We start from the raw sequence: 19,720 nt of genomic DNA, 5'->3' as shown, positions 1-19,720 counted from the left end.
TTCTTAAAGAAAAATATGCATTAATAATGACATTGACGAAAAAACAAATCATTATTAACTTAATAATTTTTTTAACTATATTATTTAAAATAAAATTAATTAACATAATTTTTGTACGAAATAGGCTTTCTCTATTTTATACCTGATTTTATGTAAAACAATAAATGAATTGTTTATTTACGAAAAGAAGGTTTAATTCCACGTGCGCGTTTACCGCGAGTGGTTTAATTCTTTGAGCAGAAAGCGAAATTAAAATTTACTTGGGAATTAAACTAATTCGAATTAAGTTGCCATTTATTTTGCATTGACAAATGCCAAGTTAATTCCGAATTAAAATTTAATTGCGATTAACACGTTTTGTAAACCGGCCCTAAGTTTTCTATTAGTTTTGTAATTGTCATTAAAAATGAATTAAAATTATTTATTTAATTTAACAAGGAAAAATACCGCAAAATTATTTGAAATATTTTAGTTCTTCTACAAAATTTATTTTTTGATAATTGTAATACTTTTAAGTTAAATAAAAATGTTTAGTTTTTTAAATAAATACGTACAAAGACGAGTAAATAAGCAAAAGCCACTTAGGGAGTAAAATAAAATAATCGTCATATAGTACCTGCTTTTGGCAAAAGACGATTGTGCTCTAAATGTACAATTAATAATAGAAATATAAATTCTACTGCTAAATTCGCAAAAGACATTACCTTAGAAAATATAAGTATCACTACCAGTATTGGTTGTCCCATTAGTCTAAAACAAAATTTAGAAACAAATAAGTAATTTAATAATTGTAAATTTGAGCCACAATTCTCTACTGAAGAAGAATTTTTTCAAGTGACAATTGATGGCTTAAAATGCATTTTTTCAAAATAAAGTTTGCATTATTATTAGTGCAGATACAGAACAGCAGCAGCGATAACTCCAGTGATCCGGTTTAATGTAGCAAAAAATTTTGAAAATACTACACCTCTTCACTGGAAAGCATTAAGGCGGCAACACTAACCTTAAGCAAATTAGTAAAGGTAGCATCCTAATTGAATGTTAAACGTCAATTTCTTGACCAACATCGTTAAAACTAAGCGTTGCATATTCAGTCTTTGATTTGGACTTTTGTGTCTTATTTGGTAACGAAGAGCTGTTGTCGTGTGAGCTCTTCTTGTTAGTCTTAGGCATATCTAGATCTGCGTAGACCACTCCGTTCGGCTTCTTTACACTCCTTCCTAAGACCGGCTGCGGATATTGAAGCTGAACCGAGCTTTGTACAGTTTCGGGGAATTGCATGCCCCCGTGATACTCGCTGGGTCTCATTACCACCAAAGGCCCCTTAGTTTTTTGCTTAGCCTTTTCGCGCTTGTGATGTCGTGGGTAATCCGACACGTAGCCGTTCTTCATAAGATCCTCCTCGTGGATGTTTCGAATCGGTTGAAAGTAACTTTCCGCCGTTTGAAACTTAAAACTGTGGCACTTTTGTAGCGGGATTTGAAAGTGCTTTTTGTGTTTGGGTTTCGACGAGAAAGATTTGCTCTTCGGTAAGGGCTCATTGAACAAAGCTCGAGGGATGAGCTTGGTGTGTTTTTGGTGAGGGATGGTCGCTGAATATTGCGGGGGCAAGCCGACATTATGTTTATAATGCGGGGTGGTTAGTGTGTAAAAAGCGTTCTGAAATTGGGAAATGTTAGTTTTGAAAACAACAGGGGGTGCAGGTCACAAAATTTCATTTTGAAACTGCACCTAGCCCATTAAACTAGACTAATTAATTAAAAAAAAGCAACAAAAACAAACCTGGGTAAAGCCGGGACTCCACTTACATTGAGGGTTTAGTAATGGCATTTGTGGTATTAAGGGTAAATTCTCTTTGCTACTATCATCTGTTTGAGTTAAATTGTCGGTGGAATTTTTTCTTTTGGCTTGGATTTGCAAGGACAAGGCTCCTTTAGGACTTTCGGTTTTGGGTTTGATAAAATTGGGACTAACTTTAAGCATAGGAGAATTTTTCAGGGCTTTCATAGCTTCCACTTTAATTACGCTACTATTTTTGCTTTCAGTATCTGATTTTACGTCGTTTGTGTGAATTTGGGCTTCTATAACAGAAATTTCGCTCTCGAGTTGTTCTGAACCTTCGTTTGAGCTATTGGATACGTCCGGATTTGGGGAGTTGGTTGTTACATCTTTTTTCAAATGTTTTCGACACCTGGGAGCTGGTATTGGAAAAGTTTTAGTTTCTGAATTTTGTTCAGAAATTTCTATACTGTCTGTAAGGTTTTGAAATTGGGGTTTCTCCTCATTTGGTGAAAGTTCACCGAAAACTTTTTTTGGTAACGCATAAACTACTGGTCTTTTCTTGGCGTGTTTCTTACATCGCATTGAATAAAACGTGGGTGAGTAACATTTGTGCTTTTTCAGTTCTAAGGAACCGAAACGCTTATCGTTTGGTATTGACTTTGCGATTTTTTCCTTGTTTTTAGCATTCTCATTTTCTTCGAAATTGATACCGGAAGCCGTTCGTCTCACATCCGTTTCCCTTCGACCTGCAACTCGATTCGTTCGAGGTGGTACACTGAAAGGATTCGGGAGTAAAAACGGATTAAAATTCAATATCGGCTGAAAATTATTCCGGAAGGTGAATGGCTGCTCAACTTGTTGATTGTATGCAAAGTTTTGAAAGTTACCCCAATTATTCAAGAAAGGGTTGCTTCGGTTGAAATCAAAGTTGGTCAAGTGTTGCGTCTGGAAGCCGTGAAAGGACTGATGTCGTTGGATAAGTTTAGGGCAAGGTGGGGGTTTGGGGGTAAAATTACGCATTTCTTGAGTGAACGGAGCAATGATAGAAATTGGCTGCAAACACATGCAAAACAATAAATAAAAAGCAAAAAAGTGTTGGGCGGTAAAATGACTCACTTTATTTGGTGGGTTTTGCATGCCGTGGAAAGGGAGGTTTTCGTAAAATCCTTTGTCGTGATCATTTGTGGGGTCTGCTGAACCGCCAACCGGTGGAGCAGCCCCTAATCTCGTCTTATCTCCTGTAGAGGACGGGTTGGGTGCTGGAGCATAAAAAAGTGCAATTTTAAACTTTGGCTTTAAGACTCGAAAAGCTCGAACCTAATTACTAATAAAGCTATGAAATGGCAGAAGGTTAAGATTCTTTGCCGGCAATAAAATTTATTTATTTCCCTACAACTACCGCTTGTAAATTTTTTGTCTTGAATTGAAAAACTAACAAAAGACACTAAAAATGATGAAAACCCTTACCACATCCGGGCTTTTTCCGTTTCCTCGAGTTGGTATTGATGTCAGAAGATGGTGTGGTCGGTTTGATTTTTTTGTAAGTAACGACTGTCATGCCATGCAACAACAAAACACTCAACAATCGACACAAATTGAGATGAATCGTTATTTTACCTCCACTAGCTCCCTCGGTTATGCCACTAGGGATGCGTTCGCGTCCGCCAAATCCAAGCCAATCCTTTAATCTTTCCAACCTGGCATAAACTTTCGACTTGTTTATTTTATACTTAAGAATAGTGCTCGAAACGGAAGTTGTTCGAAATGGGGTCGACTCGGGACTTAATTGACTAATGTTTACATTATGCATTTTACCTACATGGACCAAAACTCCAGGCCTCAAAGGCCATTTCGACTGAGTGGGACTGTCGGGCGATTGGCCATCGGGTCTGTCATTTTATGCCAGATGGAAGAATTTAGTAATTGGTGGTGAAAAAACAATATGAAACAAAATATAAAAAGCGTTAGCAAGGACGGATTTAAAATAAAGTGTTGAGGTGCTTCAAAAAGATCTATCTAAACACAAAAAGATACATAGCCTGATAGTCATCAGAAAAGGGAAAAAGAGAAAATGTACTACAGTCTGTTACAAGATTATAGTTTCTCTTATAGGTATTTTTATCTTAATCAAATAATGGTTAGTTAGTGAAAAGAGAAAAAGTACTACAGTCTGTTACAAGATTATAGTTATAGTTTTTCTTATAGGTCTGTTACAAGATTATAGTTTCTCTTATAGGTATTTTTATCTTAATCAAATAATGGTTGGTTAGTATTTTTTTTTGGTGAAAAAATTAATATATCACAATTTTTTTTCTCAAAATTCTTTTATATGGATTTTTTAAGTCTTGAACAACACTTTATGACTCACCATCTATCTGTGTCAGGTCGGATTGTGCAGAAAACTGCATTTTAGATACGATGCGTCAATAGAGAGTCTCGCCACTGCTCACACTTGAAAAAATTTTACTTTACTACTTTTAAATAATTCACGACCGTTTGTTATCAAATTTTTATTGTTTTGGTTGCTTTAAATTTCATAATAAACATACATAACAATTAATGTTAAATGAAATCGGCAACTAAATTAAAACATTTCTAATTTTTTATTTTAAAAAGAACTATAAATGTACCTATAAGAGAAAATGTTGTTTTATACTCGTAAAAAAACATTGGGATTAATAATAAACAACTTTTTTTCACTACTAACTGTAAAAGATACAATTATTTAGTTTGTCTAGAGGTTGTGAAGTTGTTTTTCTCTCCTAGTAGTCAATAATCATTTTCATTATAGATCAATGGATTAGAGGTAGATAAATGCCGATGTTGGAGGGTATTACATTGATACAAATATTTCTAGAATATTATTACTGAAAACTATTACCATCACAACTACTAACGAAAGTATTTCGAGATGAAAGTAATGCAAAATCAAATAAAAAAGACTTAAATTTTGTCATTAAAAACACCAGAATAATCCCAACTCTAATACTTCTGTCTATCTCAAAACTGTCAAAGCAACAAATTGATTTATTTCTTGTTAAAATACTATCGGTAATGAGGCAAATTTTAATTCTTTTCCTCTTTTCTTTGCAGTTTCTTTGTTATTTAACAAATATTTCATATTATAAAGTTAGAAAATTCCCTTAATAGTTGCAGAAGTAGAAAAGTGACATCGACCCTTATTCTCTAATTTTTCGTTCATGAACGATTTCGTTAATGAACGACCTTTCACATTTTCTCAACGAAAAGTCAATGTTTTGAATTCGCTAGTATTTATTCAAAAACGTCATTAATGTCACAACGTAACTTTATTAAAGTTTAAAAAAGGCTTGCATCGACAAAAAGAAGAAAAAAACTAAAACAACGATTCAACAATTTAAACCACATTTGAATTTGTTGGAGAATGACTCCCAGTTAAAAAAATTGTAGTGGAGAAACTCCTTGCTCTAAAAAAAGCATGGAAAAAATTAATGATGAAATTAATGCTTGTGGTGGTTCTGTAAGAGACATAGCTGGGTGGAAAAAAATTAAAGCTATTTTTAAATAAATATGTATTACGAAAAACATATATTTTTAATTAACAAAAAGATGAGTTTTAACCACCCACTCCATTAACTACCTAACTCTTAAGCCGATTTTTTTTAACTTGGACTGTGGGTGATGCTGTACTAGTGCTACGTTGTCCATTTTCCAAAAAACTTGAATTTTAAGAAAAAAAAATCACTTGATAAAGTTTTTGTGAATCTAAACATTCTTCAAAATAATTCATCAAACGTATTAAAACGTTTGCTAGCAACTTTTATTTTTTTTTATTAACTGCTTGTACGTACAATTGTCTAAAATAGGTACGAGTAGGTATGTTTTAAATTTTTATAATAAGAAAATCAATAGTAATAAGATAATAATAAAATAATAATTACCTTCTTTGCAATTCGACGAGAAAATAATTCAAAATATGACTTATATTTTATAAAAACTCATAAATCAGTCAACGAAAGTAGTTTATTTACAGAATACGAAGATTTATTTAACAACGAAAATCGTTCAGAGTTACAGAATAAGGGTCATAACCTCATTTATGATAAAATAATACTTCCAACTTAAGTTAATAATTCAAGTTAGGAATCAATTACCTGAAGGTAATAGTGAATTAACAAAAATAGTAGTTGTGAATTACGACATGTTACGTCTGAGGCAACATGTCCATTAAGTAGGGTTATATTTTGCGCTGTTGTATTTCTGGGTATATAATAAATATGCTAGTAGTGAATTTTTTTTATATAAAACACGGTTTAATTTAATTTATTTAAATTTCAGCTTATTGTTTATGCGTTTATTTAAATAAACAGCTCGGCTATAAAAGGTCCCTTCTCTACCTTCTGTTATAAGATACTATTCTTTGCTTGTAGAATAAACTACTATCTTACATTTTATAGGCTAGTATAGTTAAAAAATGAAGAATTTTTTGAATAGTAACAAAATTAATCTCCCGAAGGGGTGCATCCAAGTGCATTCAACGGGAAAAAATTAGCAGCATGTATATTGCGCCTCGAGAGCATCCGGAACAAAAACAAGCGTTAAGTGTAATCGTCTCCCCTACTGTTCGTCTCCCTCACCATATGTGCAAGTTGTAATATGAACTCGCCTCTTTCAGAAACTACCCTTTTTATGTGCTCTTAATGATGCAAATTCAGCGCTAGAAGGGGTTGAAAACGAAACGCATGCAAACGGTGCACCTTACCACCACCCAAAACCAATATGAACAAAGAACTTGTGTAACAATATCCATGCAAATAAAAACAATATTGCAGCTAAAGCTACCTTGGTTTCCTAAATAAGTCACCCTGCCACAGGGCACCAAAGGCAACCCGAGCACATCAGGACTTTGAGTGCACAGAAACCTGAGAAGTTTCATTGTTATTAGTTTGTTAATAATGTTAAGTAGAGAGTAGTGTGAAAGTGGGTTAGTTTTGGAACTACAGGGTGGAGATGAAAAAAAAATTCTATTTTTTTTATCTGAATGCAAAACGGATACAATTCATGGTTGAGTCCACTCTGCAATCATGTGCAATACTAATCTGTGATAGGAAGGTGCCACTGCAACTCAATATAGCGAAAAAAACGTAAAAGGCGACTAGTTTTGGGAAGCTTTGCATCTTACCTTCAATAAACCGTAAAATGATGGTGTGTACTTGCGAAGAAAAAAGAAAGAATAAAAATAAGAACACAAGCAAAGAAAAATGAAAATATCACAGTTTTTATTGCACAATGTGAGTGATTAAAGCGAGTCTACCACCCTTCAAGCAAGTGTTTTTGGTTGCACAAATTGTAACTATATACTCACTTTTCTCTTTCTTCCATTTCGAGCGGGTTATTGCCTGGGGTTAGCAAAAAACCAAACAATTAGAATATTAGGAAAACGAACAATTGAAGCTTACATTTGGTGTTTTGACGCTTCTTCCGGCACAAAACGATGATGACGATGCAGACGATTATGAAACAGATGATGAGTGTTATAATTGATGCTATAAGAACGATCAGATTTTCTTTGCTGAGATACCAAGGCAGTTTGCTTCCTGAAATTGAATTAAAGTAACAATTTCTTGATTGTTTTGGCATTTATTTGCAACATCATGCTTAAAACAACAAGTAAAGTAGATGTAAACCAGGAGTAAAGTTGAAAGAAGTTTCTCTCATGCACATGCCGTAATTACCTGGCCGTCCAATTTGACTACTTTGCTCCTGGTATGCTAAATAATGCACCAAAATTTATTTTTGCTTTTAATTTTTTTTTGGCACTTACCAGGAATTTTTATGGAGCAGGGATCACTACTTTTAATTGAGTTGTTTGCCACACATTGGTACTCGATGTCGGTGGTTACGCTTGAATCTAAGAAGAAATAACTGAAGTTGGCATTTCCTCCAGAAGGATTCAACTCTGAAGTTTTGTTCTGTTCGATCATCATCCAGGTGAAAGTCATTTCACTTGGATTTCCGTCTGCTTTGCAAATTAACGAAGGGTTGTATTCGATCTCGCCGCGTTCAATCTTGCATTCCGGTTTGTCTAAAGACAAATAATAAATATATACATTTTGTATATCTTTTATATGCAGTATATTTTTACTATACAAGGTAGCCCGATGAAAACGAGCCATCCCGAATATCTCAGAAACTAAGAAAACTTTGCAAAGACGCCGAAACAGGTCAATTTTGTTTTAAGATGGGGACATTTTTTGACTCCAACTTTAACAATTGAAATGGCACTATCCCTCTTGTGGCAAATCAAATAAAAGCTATTTTAACAAGCTTTTCCAGACTTTTTATCAAAATTGAATCAAACCATCCATTCATGAGATACGGGATGTTCTAAAAAAACAAACCACTCTAGAAAAAAACCCAAAACAGATTTTTTTTTTGAAAGGGACATTTTTTGACGCAATTTTAAAAGCATTTATGTATTTATGCATTTATGTAAGCTTTATGTATCACTAGTGTGTTAGTGCTATTTGATATTTTATTAGAGTTAAGTTGCATAGAGGTTAAAGGGTTCGTGGGAGTGCTTTTAAAATTGCGTTAAAAATGTCCCCCTTAAAAACAAATTAAGAATGGCTTGTTTTTATTAGAACACTTGTATCTCATAAATGGATGGTCTGATTTAATTTTGATAAAAAGTTTTGAAAAGCTTGTTTAAATAGCTTTAATTTGATGTGCCACAAGTGAGGTAGCCACTCAAATTTTTAAAGTTAAATTACGGCAAAGTATGTTCCCCTCGGAAACAAAATTGACCTGTTTCGGCGTTTTTCTAAAGTCTTTTTAGTTTCTGAGATCTTCGGGGTGGCTCGTGGTCACCCTGTATAATAGTACACACATGTTTGCACTCGATATAAAGTTGTAACAAATTTTTTTTTTAATTTTAACGAAAAGTGCTAAGTTGAGTTTTTGAAGGTGAGTTCAATCAATCGTAAAAGCCATAAAAAACTTGAAACCATAAAAAATGGTGTTCTAGAAGTAAAATTAAAAATCGTGAAAACCATAAAAATTTGAAACCATAAAAGCGCTTAAAAAATAGTGTTCTAGACGTAAAATTACGTGCTGAACACAGTGCAATAAGTTAAAATGCTCTACGAAAAAAAGTTTTTGACTTTTTGAGATATTGAAAGATAAAGTTAAGAAATGGGATATAAGCATAAGCGATTTTGTCCAAAAAATAAAAAAAAATGATTTTTATGAAAACCTAGTACTATATGTAAAATTAACCCGAGAAAACGCCAGTATAAACCGTTTTGACCTAAAACTCATACTTTTTGAAATATGACTATTTCGTATGTGTTAACAAATTTATACTTTTTTTTATTTTGTTGCGGCAAAACTGTACCTCAAGGATATAATATTTTGCCGTAGACATATGTAATATGTTCCGAAAAATCGATTAGAGTCGAGAAAACTGCAAAATTCGTAATAGTTTAGAAGTTATAGTCAATTATTTATTTACTATTTATTACAGAACACTGATCTTTCCTGTATATGATAGAAAATTAAATTTATTATCACCAATAATTACGGGATTATTGAGAATAATAACAAAAATTCTAACATTAAAATTGATCCATATAACGTTTTTACATTTCTAGCAGTTCTAAAGACTTGAAAAAGTGCATAAAACGTTATTGGCTCAATTTTGCAAAATGATAATTTTTTTGAATTTGTGAAGATGAGGATTAGTAAAATCGTAAACAATGTAACGTTAAAGAATACGAATATAGTCAGTCTTACACCAGACGTTGAATTTGACTTGAATTGTCTTATTGCCGTGCCTGTTGAAAGCTTCACAAGTGTAGTACCCCGCTTTAGTTCTGGACATTTTGGGAAGTTTAAGAGTGTCGCTTTTTACAATTACTTCAGACGTAAGATTTCTTTTCCATACGTAGCTGAGATTTGGTCGACCAACTCCACTACATTTAACATCAACAGGAGACTCGTCTTCTATTACGTCGACAATTCTATCAGACACGGTTAAGTTATCTGGGGGATCTATTAAAAAAATCTTGAAATTTAGGCAATATTGTATTTAATTTAGCAATTCTCACATTCTACACCAATGGCTGTAGAAAAATTTGCTCCTACTCGATGTCTATCTGGTGGGTCGTAACTAGCACACGTGTAGTATGAGTCAGGAGCGGTTTTGTCTAGTTGTTTTCCAGGCCAGTTTGTCATATTCCAAACCTGGAATTAAAATGAATTAGAAATCGTTCACACAGTTTTTTCTCTCACCAGAGTCGATTCAATTGATTCAAAATCATTCGTTTTATAATCCGCTGAATGATTCGTGTTGATCACATAGTAAAGTTTGTTGTTTTCGAAATTAATCTCGTGTCCGTCTTTGTACCATTTGATTGAACATCTCGGAAAACATTCGATTTGACAGCTGAGGGACATATTTTGTGAGGTGTAAAGAACTCCTTTATAAGTTGCACTAGCTTTGGTGATAACAGTCGGTGGTGCTTCAACATTGACGAAATCATAAGCCGGCTTGCTTTGTCCTCCTTTATTCAACGCAATACACGTGAAATTGCTTCGTGTTTCCAAAGAAGCATGTGGAATGGTCCAATTCGAGACTGTAATATTGTGGATCATGTGACCGTTGCGGAACCAAAGATACGTGACATTTGTAGGAAAACCAGTGTCTTCCACACTGCATGTTAACGTAACTTGTCCACTTTTCATGACCGTAGGAGGATAATGCGTGAGTTTGGCAGCAGAAGGTGGGTCTGAAAAAAACCTGAAACTTGTCTGAAGTGTCAAAATTCGCTCTTACAGTAAACTATTAGCTCTCGAGGTTCAGAGACCGGTCCTAACCCGGCTTCGTTTTCCCCTTGACAGGTGTAGTTTCCAGCAAAAGTCTGTTCGACTTTAATCAAACTCAAAATACTCGGATCTATGCCACAAAACGGACCACCAATCGTGTCGTTGATCACAGGTTGACTGTAGTTGCATTCGGGAAGTTCGGCCATAAGTTCACCGTCGAGAAACCAACGCACCTGGAATTGTATCGATTTACATCAACTATTAGAGATTGTTTGTCGTGTTTACTTTACGTAGCGATGGGGGATTCCCCGATGTTACGTTGCAAACTAGTGTAACATTTGTTTGTTCAGTGGCATTGGCAGGTGTCGAGGGAGCCATTACCACTTCCACGTCAGGAGGATCTAAAAAATTTGGTAAAATATGAATGTTAAATACCCTCACTTACAATGAACATCCAAATAAATAATGTCTTCGGAAAGAGACGAATTCACAGCGTTCTGTAATAAGCAACCGTAGTCGCCAGCATCTTCCCTTGTAACGCCTATTATAGTAAGAGACGGCATTTCCACATCACCTCCGTAATGCTTATTCAATATTTTACTCAAGTTTTTCCCATCTTTGATCCTAAGAAACTATCCGTTACAAATCGCTACACTAAAGAAAATTGTATTTTACCAAGTTGCACCTTCCAGTTTTTGGGGATTTGCAAAATATCGACAAGTTAGAGTAACGTTTGCACTTTCGTTAACAACTGTGTTTCCTATAGCACCAACTTCAATCACTGGCGGATCTACAAAAATCCTATTCGTGTATTTATAAGATCACAGTTAAAACAACGTTTACGCACATCGTACGTCCAAGATTTTCGGTTCATACAAATCTGGCTCGCTTTTAATCGTTGTCACTTCGTTTCTGCCGTAACATTCGAAACGTTTGCCATTCTCGAATCGCGTCGCTGGAAAACTAAGCGTGCTTTTCGTCGTGTAAGTGCCGCCCGCCTGAAAACATAATGAGTACATCACAAAACGATTTGAAAGGGAAAAATTTTGTAAATAAATTGTATTTTTCTTAAAATGTTTAAACATAAAACCAAATATTTTCAAAAAATTTTAATTAAAAACTCCTTTTAATAAAAGGTTTAAATTAAAAAATGTTCATTAACTTAAAAGTACACACTCAAACTGACTGACTGATCACCATGTGCGCACTGTTTCCAGTTTTTGCTAATTATTCTTGCGCAGTGGCTCTTGCTAATATCCTAAAAACTGAGTTCGGAATAGTTCAAAAGTGTTAAGTACCTTTTTGCATTGAAATTTTTAGAATAAATTTATTTTCCTTCTATTTTATTTTGTTTAAACATGTTTTAGCAACGAACATTTTACACAAAAGTGTCTTTGGTTCTTTCCGATTTTGTATTTTTTATATTTATTTTGTGAATAATTTGAGTAATCCGTATTTTGGACTTAAACCTTTTATGAACATTGGTTTTAACTTTGAATTTTTTGACAGTAGGACTAGAAAACGAAGTTAGTAATAGAGGTAGGTAATAAGAGTCACTTTTTAGCCTCCGCCGAGGTTGGAAATGTCAACAGTACAAGATATTTCCGAAAATACAGAAGTTACTTGTTGAAATGCTGTACCAGCATCGCGTTTATTAATTTCCCGTGTTTGATCCCAGAGGACATAAATTATTTCCTGCATTAGCTACTAATGGAGACCAATAGTCCCTTGAAATGTTCCCAACATGACAACGCTGACGAAAATGTAAAAAATATCGCTACAGTAACAAAACCGGACTGGCTCCAATCCTCCCAGGAAGCATAATTTAATATAATTCGTCCCTTTCGCATTGTATGTAAAAAGTATTCATTCTTCTTCAAAGTTTTCGATACAAGCACACAACTCAACACAATGGAACAAATTTCGAACGAATAGTTAAATTTTCTTGACAAGGATTTTGTACTTCTGGCAAACATCCAAACTACAGAATCAAAATTTAGTGAAACATCGGAGAAAAATTTAGAGCATCGATTCATTATTTTGTGTAGCAAGAGGGAGGATTTAATCGAGTCGAGTTACAGAAAGCAGACTTAATAAGATGTAAAAGTGGAAAGACACAAAACTTGGGCTTAAACACTAGCAAAGTGACGATAAATTAGAGAAACATCCGCCCTTCGTATGTAAAATTGCGTAGCTGTGCAATATTTTAAAGCATTTAAGCGTCGTATATTCTGAGAAAATCTTAAACTGTGTTAGTCCCTAGACTAAGTATTTAGAGTAATTTTTTTCTCTGTAGAACATCTGATTAGTTATGATGACGTTCGTTTTACTGTTAGCGCAAGTTATAAATTTGGCAGTAAAGAGAATTGGTCCTGATATAAAATAAAGAATGTGAAAGTTTATTACGTTGTCTAAATTGGAGCAAACCTAATGGTTTTTCTTTAAGATAGATTGCTTTTTCTTAGTTCAATGAATTGAACACGATATTTTGTGTTGTTATAATTTGAAATTTTAATACATTCCATTGTGATGACGAAAAAGAAAGATAAAAAGTAACGCTAAGAGGATATTTAGTTGCCACCCGTTTTGGCGAGCTTGATACATGATAAAGATTAACGGGCGGGAGAGATGTCTCCAGATATGACTTATGAGTTTATCTGATTTCAAAATTAGGATTTCGTACGCTTCTATTTTTGTTTTAGTTTTTCTATTTATTTTTTCTTAAAATTGTATTAAACTAAAAAGTTTCGTAAACATGATATTACCGTTTACTAACCACATTTTAAAAATAATTTTTAAGTCAAATGCCATTAATAAATTAAACAAACAGTAGAAACATTGAACAAATTATTATTTTAAAATTAGAAAACAAAAATTAATACATTAGAAGAAGCAAAAAAACTGTTTTCATACCCATTCCATTACCTCTTAGAAATTTTCTTTTATAATCCAGCTAAAATATTTAATTTAGCCGGTAATTAAAAGTAAAAATAACAAAACATCCATTAACTGAAATTATTCACTTCAAACATATATATTTTTTAAGTATGACTTAAAACAAAATATTCGCTCATAAAGCTACTTATTACTTTTTTATTATTAGATTTTTTAAATCAGCTATAAACAAATTAATTAAAGATTTAATTAAATTAAACTGTGTTGTTAAAATTTTATTATTTTATAAAAAACTAGACCTAATTTTGGGTGATTTAAAAAAAATTGAATAGCCGAAGGTGTAATGTACAAATTTCTATTTTATTTGTGGAAATGTACATGTAAATTTGTAAAAATGTGAGACATTTTTTCTAGCCTTTTAATATTTGTTTTTCCACATTTTGTACTTTTTTGTTTTTTTTCTTTTCTTGGCTTCCTTCTTTAGGTACATAACTTGTTTTATTTTGTCTTGTATTATTAATTTCTTGTTATTATTGTTAGTTTCTTTTTCTAACTTCTTTTCTCTGTTTTTTTCTGTATACATTCATAATATTTTTCTTTTGTATTTAATTCCGACGACTTTTTTTATAATTCTCATTTTTCAATTTTTTTCTTTGTTTATTTACTCAAGTCTTTCCATTTTTATTTATATTCAAATAACAGAACTAGCTTTAAATTGTTGTTGTGTGTTTTTCTTATAAAAGTTAAAGGTTCGGGATTGAGTATGTACATAATTTTCAATTTATTTGTGGCTTTCAGAAAGAAAGAAATTTTTATAAGTTTGAGAAACATTAAATTAGCAAACGACGTATGAAAACCGTTATTCTTTTTTAAAGTTTGTCTTGTTTTTTATTCTAGTTTTTTATATTTCTTATTTTGTTCCTTCTCAGAGTCCTAGCGAGTCTTTCTTCTTTAACTTCCTCGGTTGGTTTATTTTTTATTTTCTTTTAGTTACTTTTGTTTTATTAGATTTTTTAAAGCAGCAATTCAAAATTTAATTAAATTTGACTGTATTGTTAGAATTTCATTATTTTTTCAAAAACTTGACTTGAAATTTAGCTGGTTTATTATAAAAATTAAAAAGCCGATGTTGTAACGTAAACATAATGTACAAAATTTTATTTTGTTTGTGAGAATGTGAATGGATTTGTGAAAATGTGAGACTTCTTTTATAGTCTTTTTTTTTCTTATTTTTATCTCTTTGCTTTCTTGACTTCTCTCGTTACTCGTATTTGTTGGGTAGGTACTTTTTTATTTTTGTTTATTATTTTTTTTTCTCTGCTTTTTTATCTATATTTTCCGTAATATTTTTCTTTTTATTTATTGTTCTGTTCCTTTCTCTCTTGTTTTTACATCTTATCTATTCAAAACTTTCCATTTTTCTTTCTGTAAATATCAGAATTACTTCTAAACTTTTCTTGTGTGTTTTTTTATGAGTTCGAGATTAAAGTATGTAACTTTCAATTTATTTGTGTCTTTCATTAAATTTTAGAAACATTAAATTAGAGCAGAGCAAACAACATAATGAAAACTGTTACTTTTTTCATGTTTGTTTTTTTCTTTCTAGTTTTTGTTTCTTTTCTGATTCCTAACTAGTCTTTCTTCTTAGACTTCCTTCATTGGTTAGGTTTTTTTAATAACTTTTGATTTTTTATTTTTTTACTACTTTTCATACTTGTTTCTTTTTCTTACTTGTTGTTTTTTAATTTACTTACTTATTAGACTTTCCAAGCCAGCTATGAACAAATCAGTTCAAAATTCAATTAAATATATTTGACTTTATTCATAGAATTTTATTATTTTTTCAAGACACAAGTGGATAAAGAAATAAAACACTAAATAAGTACAATGTGTTGTTTATTAGCATTAGCTGCATATTCTTGAAGGAGGTAATATATTTCCTCTAATTTATGGGTGTTGGTTTAACAGAAACTTATTACAATGTGCCTTATCCAAACTCGATTTATGACGCTTTTAAATTAGGTGTATCAGTAATTAAAACGTTTCTTGTGCAGAAAGAATAAACCAGCTCGTATTTTAAATCAATCGGAAGCACAAATTAAAACGAAAAGTTCCCAGAATCTAGTATAATATCTGTGTATGTTGTGTTTTTCGATGCTATAAATTGCAAGCAGCGAACTAATTCACAAAGTTGTAATAAACCTGAAAAAGTTTGGATTAACACTTGGTAATAGCTGAACGGATAAAAGTTCACGCGATTCGTTTATTATTGATTAGAACGGTTTAAACCGCAGGTATAACTCCACCTAACTTTTGAAATCCAATAATTAGGGATAAGCGAAACTTTCAAACAACTTTCTGAATATATCTGAAACACTTACATCTTGCTCGTAAACTGTACGAACTTCAATTCCTCGACTGTTGTTTGTGACCATTCGGATGGATGTGCTGTTGTACCATTCCACTTCAGCCATTGGTCGGGCCCCAAACACCTCGCATATAAGTGACACTATTGTTCCCTGATTCACGTGGCCGTTCACACCCGACAACTTGATTTTCGTTGGCTTCACTGCAAATTAAAGAGAGCTGGAAATTCACACGGTGGCCACGAAGCGCCTTTAAATATTAAGCTCTTCATTTACGCAAAATTTTGGTCAGCAAAGTGAATAGAGGGCTTCGGGAACCACCTCCCACTACTGATTTTTGACCGATAAGATAAACAGATAAATGAACAAGTAATAAAGAAAACTAGAAACTAATATCTAATTCTGTCGAATTTAAAAATGTAAAAGTTATAGGGGGCTCGCGGCTTTGCCGCTCATCACACTATCTTTTGCCGATGATTTGTCAAAATGCACCTACAAATATTTTCATATGTCTTACAAATAGATAGATAAATCTCTTCATTCGTAATCAAAATTACAGAATAGGATCAAAAACAAGACAAGAAAAACACTCCAGAACAATATGAATTTTAATATTTAATTTAAGTCACTGTCCGTATATTCCCCCACAGAATAGAAACTTTTGTTGATCAACATTGACTTTATTTTTTTCTTAAACTGAATTATATTTGAGTTCTTGATTTCTTTATTTAATTTATTATACAGTTTGGATCCCCAAAAATCGCTACCTTGTTGGGTTCTTTTTAGGCGATGGTGAGGAACTATGAGTGAGTCTTTATTTCTAGTATTATATTCATGGTAGATAGAATTAGACTGAAATTCATTTAAATGTTCATGGACATAACACCGACAATTATATATGAACAAACAGGGCAACGTTAAATTTTTTTCTCCTCTAAATGTGTTACGTAAATTGTGGACTGTGTATTCCTTAACAAAATGAGTCTCTGCATGTATCCTTAAAACCTAAATTGCACAATACTCTTAATGCTTTTTTCTGAAGTTCAAAAACACTGTGCACATCCTGTGAATTTCCCTAAAAAAATATTCCATAGTTAATGCTACTATGAAAGTTTGCAAAATACGCGGTTTTAGCTTCTTGGTCACTTGTAGTTCGTTTAAGCACCCTAATTGCGTAAATTACGGAAGATAGTTTTTTATTTAATTCACTTATATGTGTCCGCCATTTTAAAGCACTATCTACATAAACACCAATAAATTTAACAGCTTCGTTACTCTCATTAAACACCAACTGTTGGGTCTTTTCAGTGTTGAGTTTTAACATATTTGAGTTCATCCACTTTTGAGATTGTTGGAGTGTGACATACATGCGTTCTTTCGCTTGTTGGACAGATTTTCCTTTAACAATGTATGAAGTATCACCAGCAAAACAGCATGTAGTGTAATGTGGAACGCTGGTTATTAAGTCATTGGTATAAATTATAAATAAAATTAGACCCAATATAGAGCCCTGAGGAACTCCATATCTAACTTTTTCACTTCTTGACGTTTGAGTTTTCCATTTAATTATTTGGTTTCGGTTTGATAAATATGATTCAAATATTTTTTGAGCCACGCCTCTAACACCGTAATACTCTAGTTTCAGTAAAATTCCTTATGTTGAATCGTGTCAAAAGCTTTTGACAGATCACAGCAAGCCATGATAACTTGATCTTGGTTATCTTGCGCCGTTAGTATATGCTGAATGACATCATTAATAGCAGTTACGATAGATTTTTTCTTTCTATATCTATGTTTTTTTGTAAAAATGTTGTATTTTTCGAAAAATTCTATAAGTCTGTCTTTTAGAGTCATTTCTAACACTTTGTCGGAATTACAGAAATAGGACGATAATTACTGCATTCATTCGAATCTCTTTTTTAAAGATTGGAACAACTTTTGCGGTTTTCAGTTTTGACGGAAAAATCCCTTCTTCTAAACATCTGTTTATAACGATCACTAGTGGCTTAGCTATACCTGTAGCTATACGTTTTAGAAAGTCGTTTGATTTTCCATAAATATCTTCTCAGGTACTCGATTTCATCTCTCTTATCACTTTTAGGACTTCTGTTTCATCAGTGGGTTTGAAGAAAAGCGATTTAGTGTTGTTGAGTTTTAAGTTATGTAAGAAATTTTGCACTGGTTCATTTGATGAGTCTAAATAAAAAATTCTTTGATTAAAATTTTAGTTTTCAGCATCGTTTATTTTTTAAAGTTTGATAACAATTATCTGTTTACCTTATATATCAAAATGATCACGCATGCGTTATAAGACCTTAATAAATCAGTAGTGGGAGGTGGCTCCAGAAGCCCGCTATTTACACTACTGCGGTCAGCTCTGTTATTAAACAGAAACTCACACTTGGCTTTTATTAAATTGAAAATCGACGCTACTTTTTAGGAATTTGATAATTAAGTTAAAAATTTCGCCACCATAAACTCTATCGAGTTCGGTGGTCGTTTCAACAAAAGCAACTGTTATCGCCCAATTACGTTGGTCCCGTTCGCATGACTGCTTCTTCTAATCGAATCACTCAAAACAGCTGCCACGGTAAGCAACAAACACTAACTGTGGAACTGTTTAAGGCTTAATGCTGGCCGGAATAATTTAATTAATGTGCAAACTTCTCTTGCATTATTGTCGAAATGTTCCGTTATTGTGTGTTGGAAGTTAAAGGATGTGTAAGGAAAACTGCTTGACCATTTCACGAACAATAAAGGACACTCAGGACATTGTCAAGTGACTTGGTGTCCCATTTTCGAACTTTAATGAAAATGTATGGATTCATTTCTAAGTAATTGATTCAATATTTGCAAGCAGTTTAGTGTAATGTATATTTGCTCGGACATGGGTAGCAGCATTCATGCTCAAGATGACACGACACGCCACTCAATTTCACAATTGCGGTTCTCCTTTAAACCGGTGATTAACCAAATTCGGTAATTTGAACCACCATCGCATAAAATTCCTAAATTAATTTAAATATCTAGACTAGATATCTATTTTTATAAAGCTCCAAAACCGCCCCATTTTTCTCACCCTCTTAAATGAAATCGTTTTCGTGAGAGTGAATGTTCGTGACACAGCTTCCTAAGTGTATGAATGTATTTTCAGCTTTACGTTTAATTAAAACGGCCGTGGAATCGAGATACTTAAAGTAAGAAGGTGGCGTGCTTGGAAATTACCCTCTTCTGCGACGAGTGGTGGCTTTACATTTCTTGTCACGCGGTTCGATGTTTAACCTCATCGTTTTACGACCAAAAGCCCGATTTTAAATATCTTGTGTTTATATTTACCTTTAACGGGAAGCGTCACCCCTTTCACGATCGGTTCTTCTAAAGCTTGACTTTCAACTTTGCATTCAAAGCGTGCATTCAGATCATATTTTGAAAGCGTCAGTTGCAGTTTCGATATTCCAGTTCCGGTTGCGTTTCCATCGCTGCGTGCTGAGTATGAGGCTGAAACAAGACATTTTTTCAACATATTTGCTATAAAAATATTGCCAATGGTTCGGAATGTAGACCGTTTTCTTAAATGTTTCGGAATTAACTCCTAACACAAAGCTGCTTCCAAGCAAATGGCTTGAGAAAAAATTCGCCTGAATGGTTTATTGCGCAAATCAATCAAAAAAAGAAAAAAAAAGAAAATCTAGCTTGTGGATCGATTTAAAAAAAATCGCAAATTGAACTAGTTACTAAGGGTTAAAAGTAAAAGTTTAAATCAAATCTTTAGTAATCACCACAAACATATCGAACGATTAAATTAAATTTCAAACTAAGTTTTCAAAGTCGTGTAATAGCTTTACAGATGTTTAAACGATTTTCAGTAATTA

General features: G+C 32.9%; 1 protein-coding gene across 5 annotated transcripts in view; it reads right to left on the bottom strand.

The window, feature by feature from the left end:
• The window catches only part of LOC123016327, a 193,403-nt gene that overhangs the window by 1,231 nt on the left and 172,452 nt on the right, over positions 1-19,720 (bottom strand). The window contains exons 5-24 of one of the 5 annotated variants that reach the window (XR_006413433.1): positions 19,185-19,346; positions 15,864-16,051; positions 11,435-11,585; positions 11,263-11,377; positions 11,033-11,211; positions 10,873-10,988; positions 10,598-10,820; positions 10,054-10,550; positions 9,870-10,005; positions 9,556-9,813; positions 7,586-7,846; positions 7,497-7,532; positions 7,221-7,358; positions 7,127-7,160; positions 3,400-3,671; positions 3,250-3,333; positions 2,899-3,041; positions 1,783-2,835; positions 1,004-1,659; positions 705-750 (exon numbers count right to left, since the gene is read on the bottom strand). Coding sequence is in view for 1 of the 5 variants with exons in the window: in XM_044416666.1 (XP_044272601.1) it covers positions 1,042-1,659; positions 1,783-2,835; positions 2,899-3,041; positions 3,250-3,333; positions 3,400-3,671; positions 7,127-7,160; positions 7,221-7,358; positions 7,497-7,532; positions 7,586-7,846; positions 9,556-9,813; positions 9,870-10,005; positions 10,054-10,550; positions 10,598-10,820; positions 10,873-10,988; positions 11,033-11,211; positions 11,263-11,377; positions 11,435-11,585; positions 15,864-16,051; positions 19,185-19,346 (4,664 nt within the window). In the remaining 4 variants the exon portion in view is untranslated. Of the gene's footprint in view, positions 1-704; positions 751-1,003; positions 1,660-1,782; positions 2,836-2,898; positions 3,042-3,249; positions 3,334-3,399; positions 3,672-6,603; positions 6,684-7,126; positions 7,161-7,220; positions 7,359-7,496; positions 7,533-7,585; positions 7,847-9,555; positions 9,814-9,869; positions 10,006-10,053; positions 10,551-10,597; positions 10,821-10,872; positions 10,989-11,032; positions 11,212-11,262; positions 11,378-11,434; positions 11,586-15,863; positions 16,052-19,184; positions 19,347-19,720 lie in introns of all 5 variants that reach the window. The other 4 variants (XR_006413436.1, XR_006413435.1, XM_044416666.1 and 1 more) reach the window with 4 other exon arrangements.

The sequence above is a fragment of the Tribolium madens genome, unplaced genomic scaffold (assembly GCF_015345945.1).
Source record: "Tribolium madens isolate multiple individuals breed KSU strain unplaced genomic scaffold, Tmad_KSU_1.1 Scaffold_11;HRSCAF=98;Tcas5.2_LG3b, whole genome shotgun sequence".
NCBI classification, from domain to species: Eukaryota; Metazoa; Arthropoda; class Insecta; order Coleoptera; family Tenebrionidae; genus Tribolium; species Tribolium madens.
Note: the sequence above shows the minus strand (reverse complement) of the source record. Positions and strands in the feature narration are given on the sequence as shown.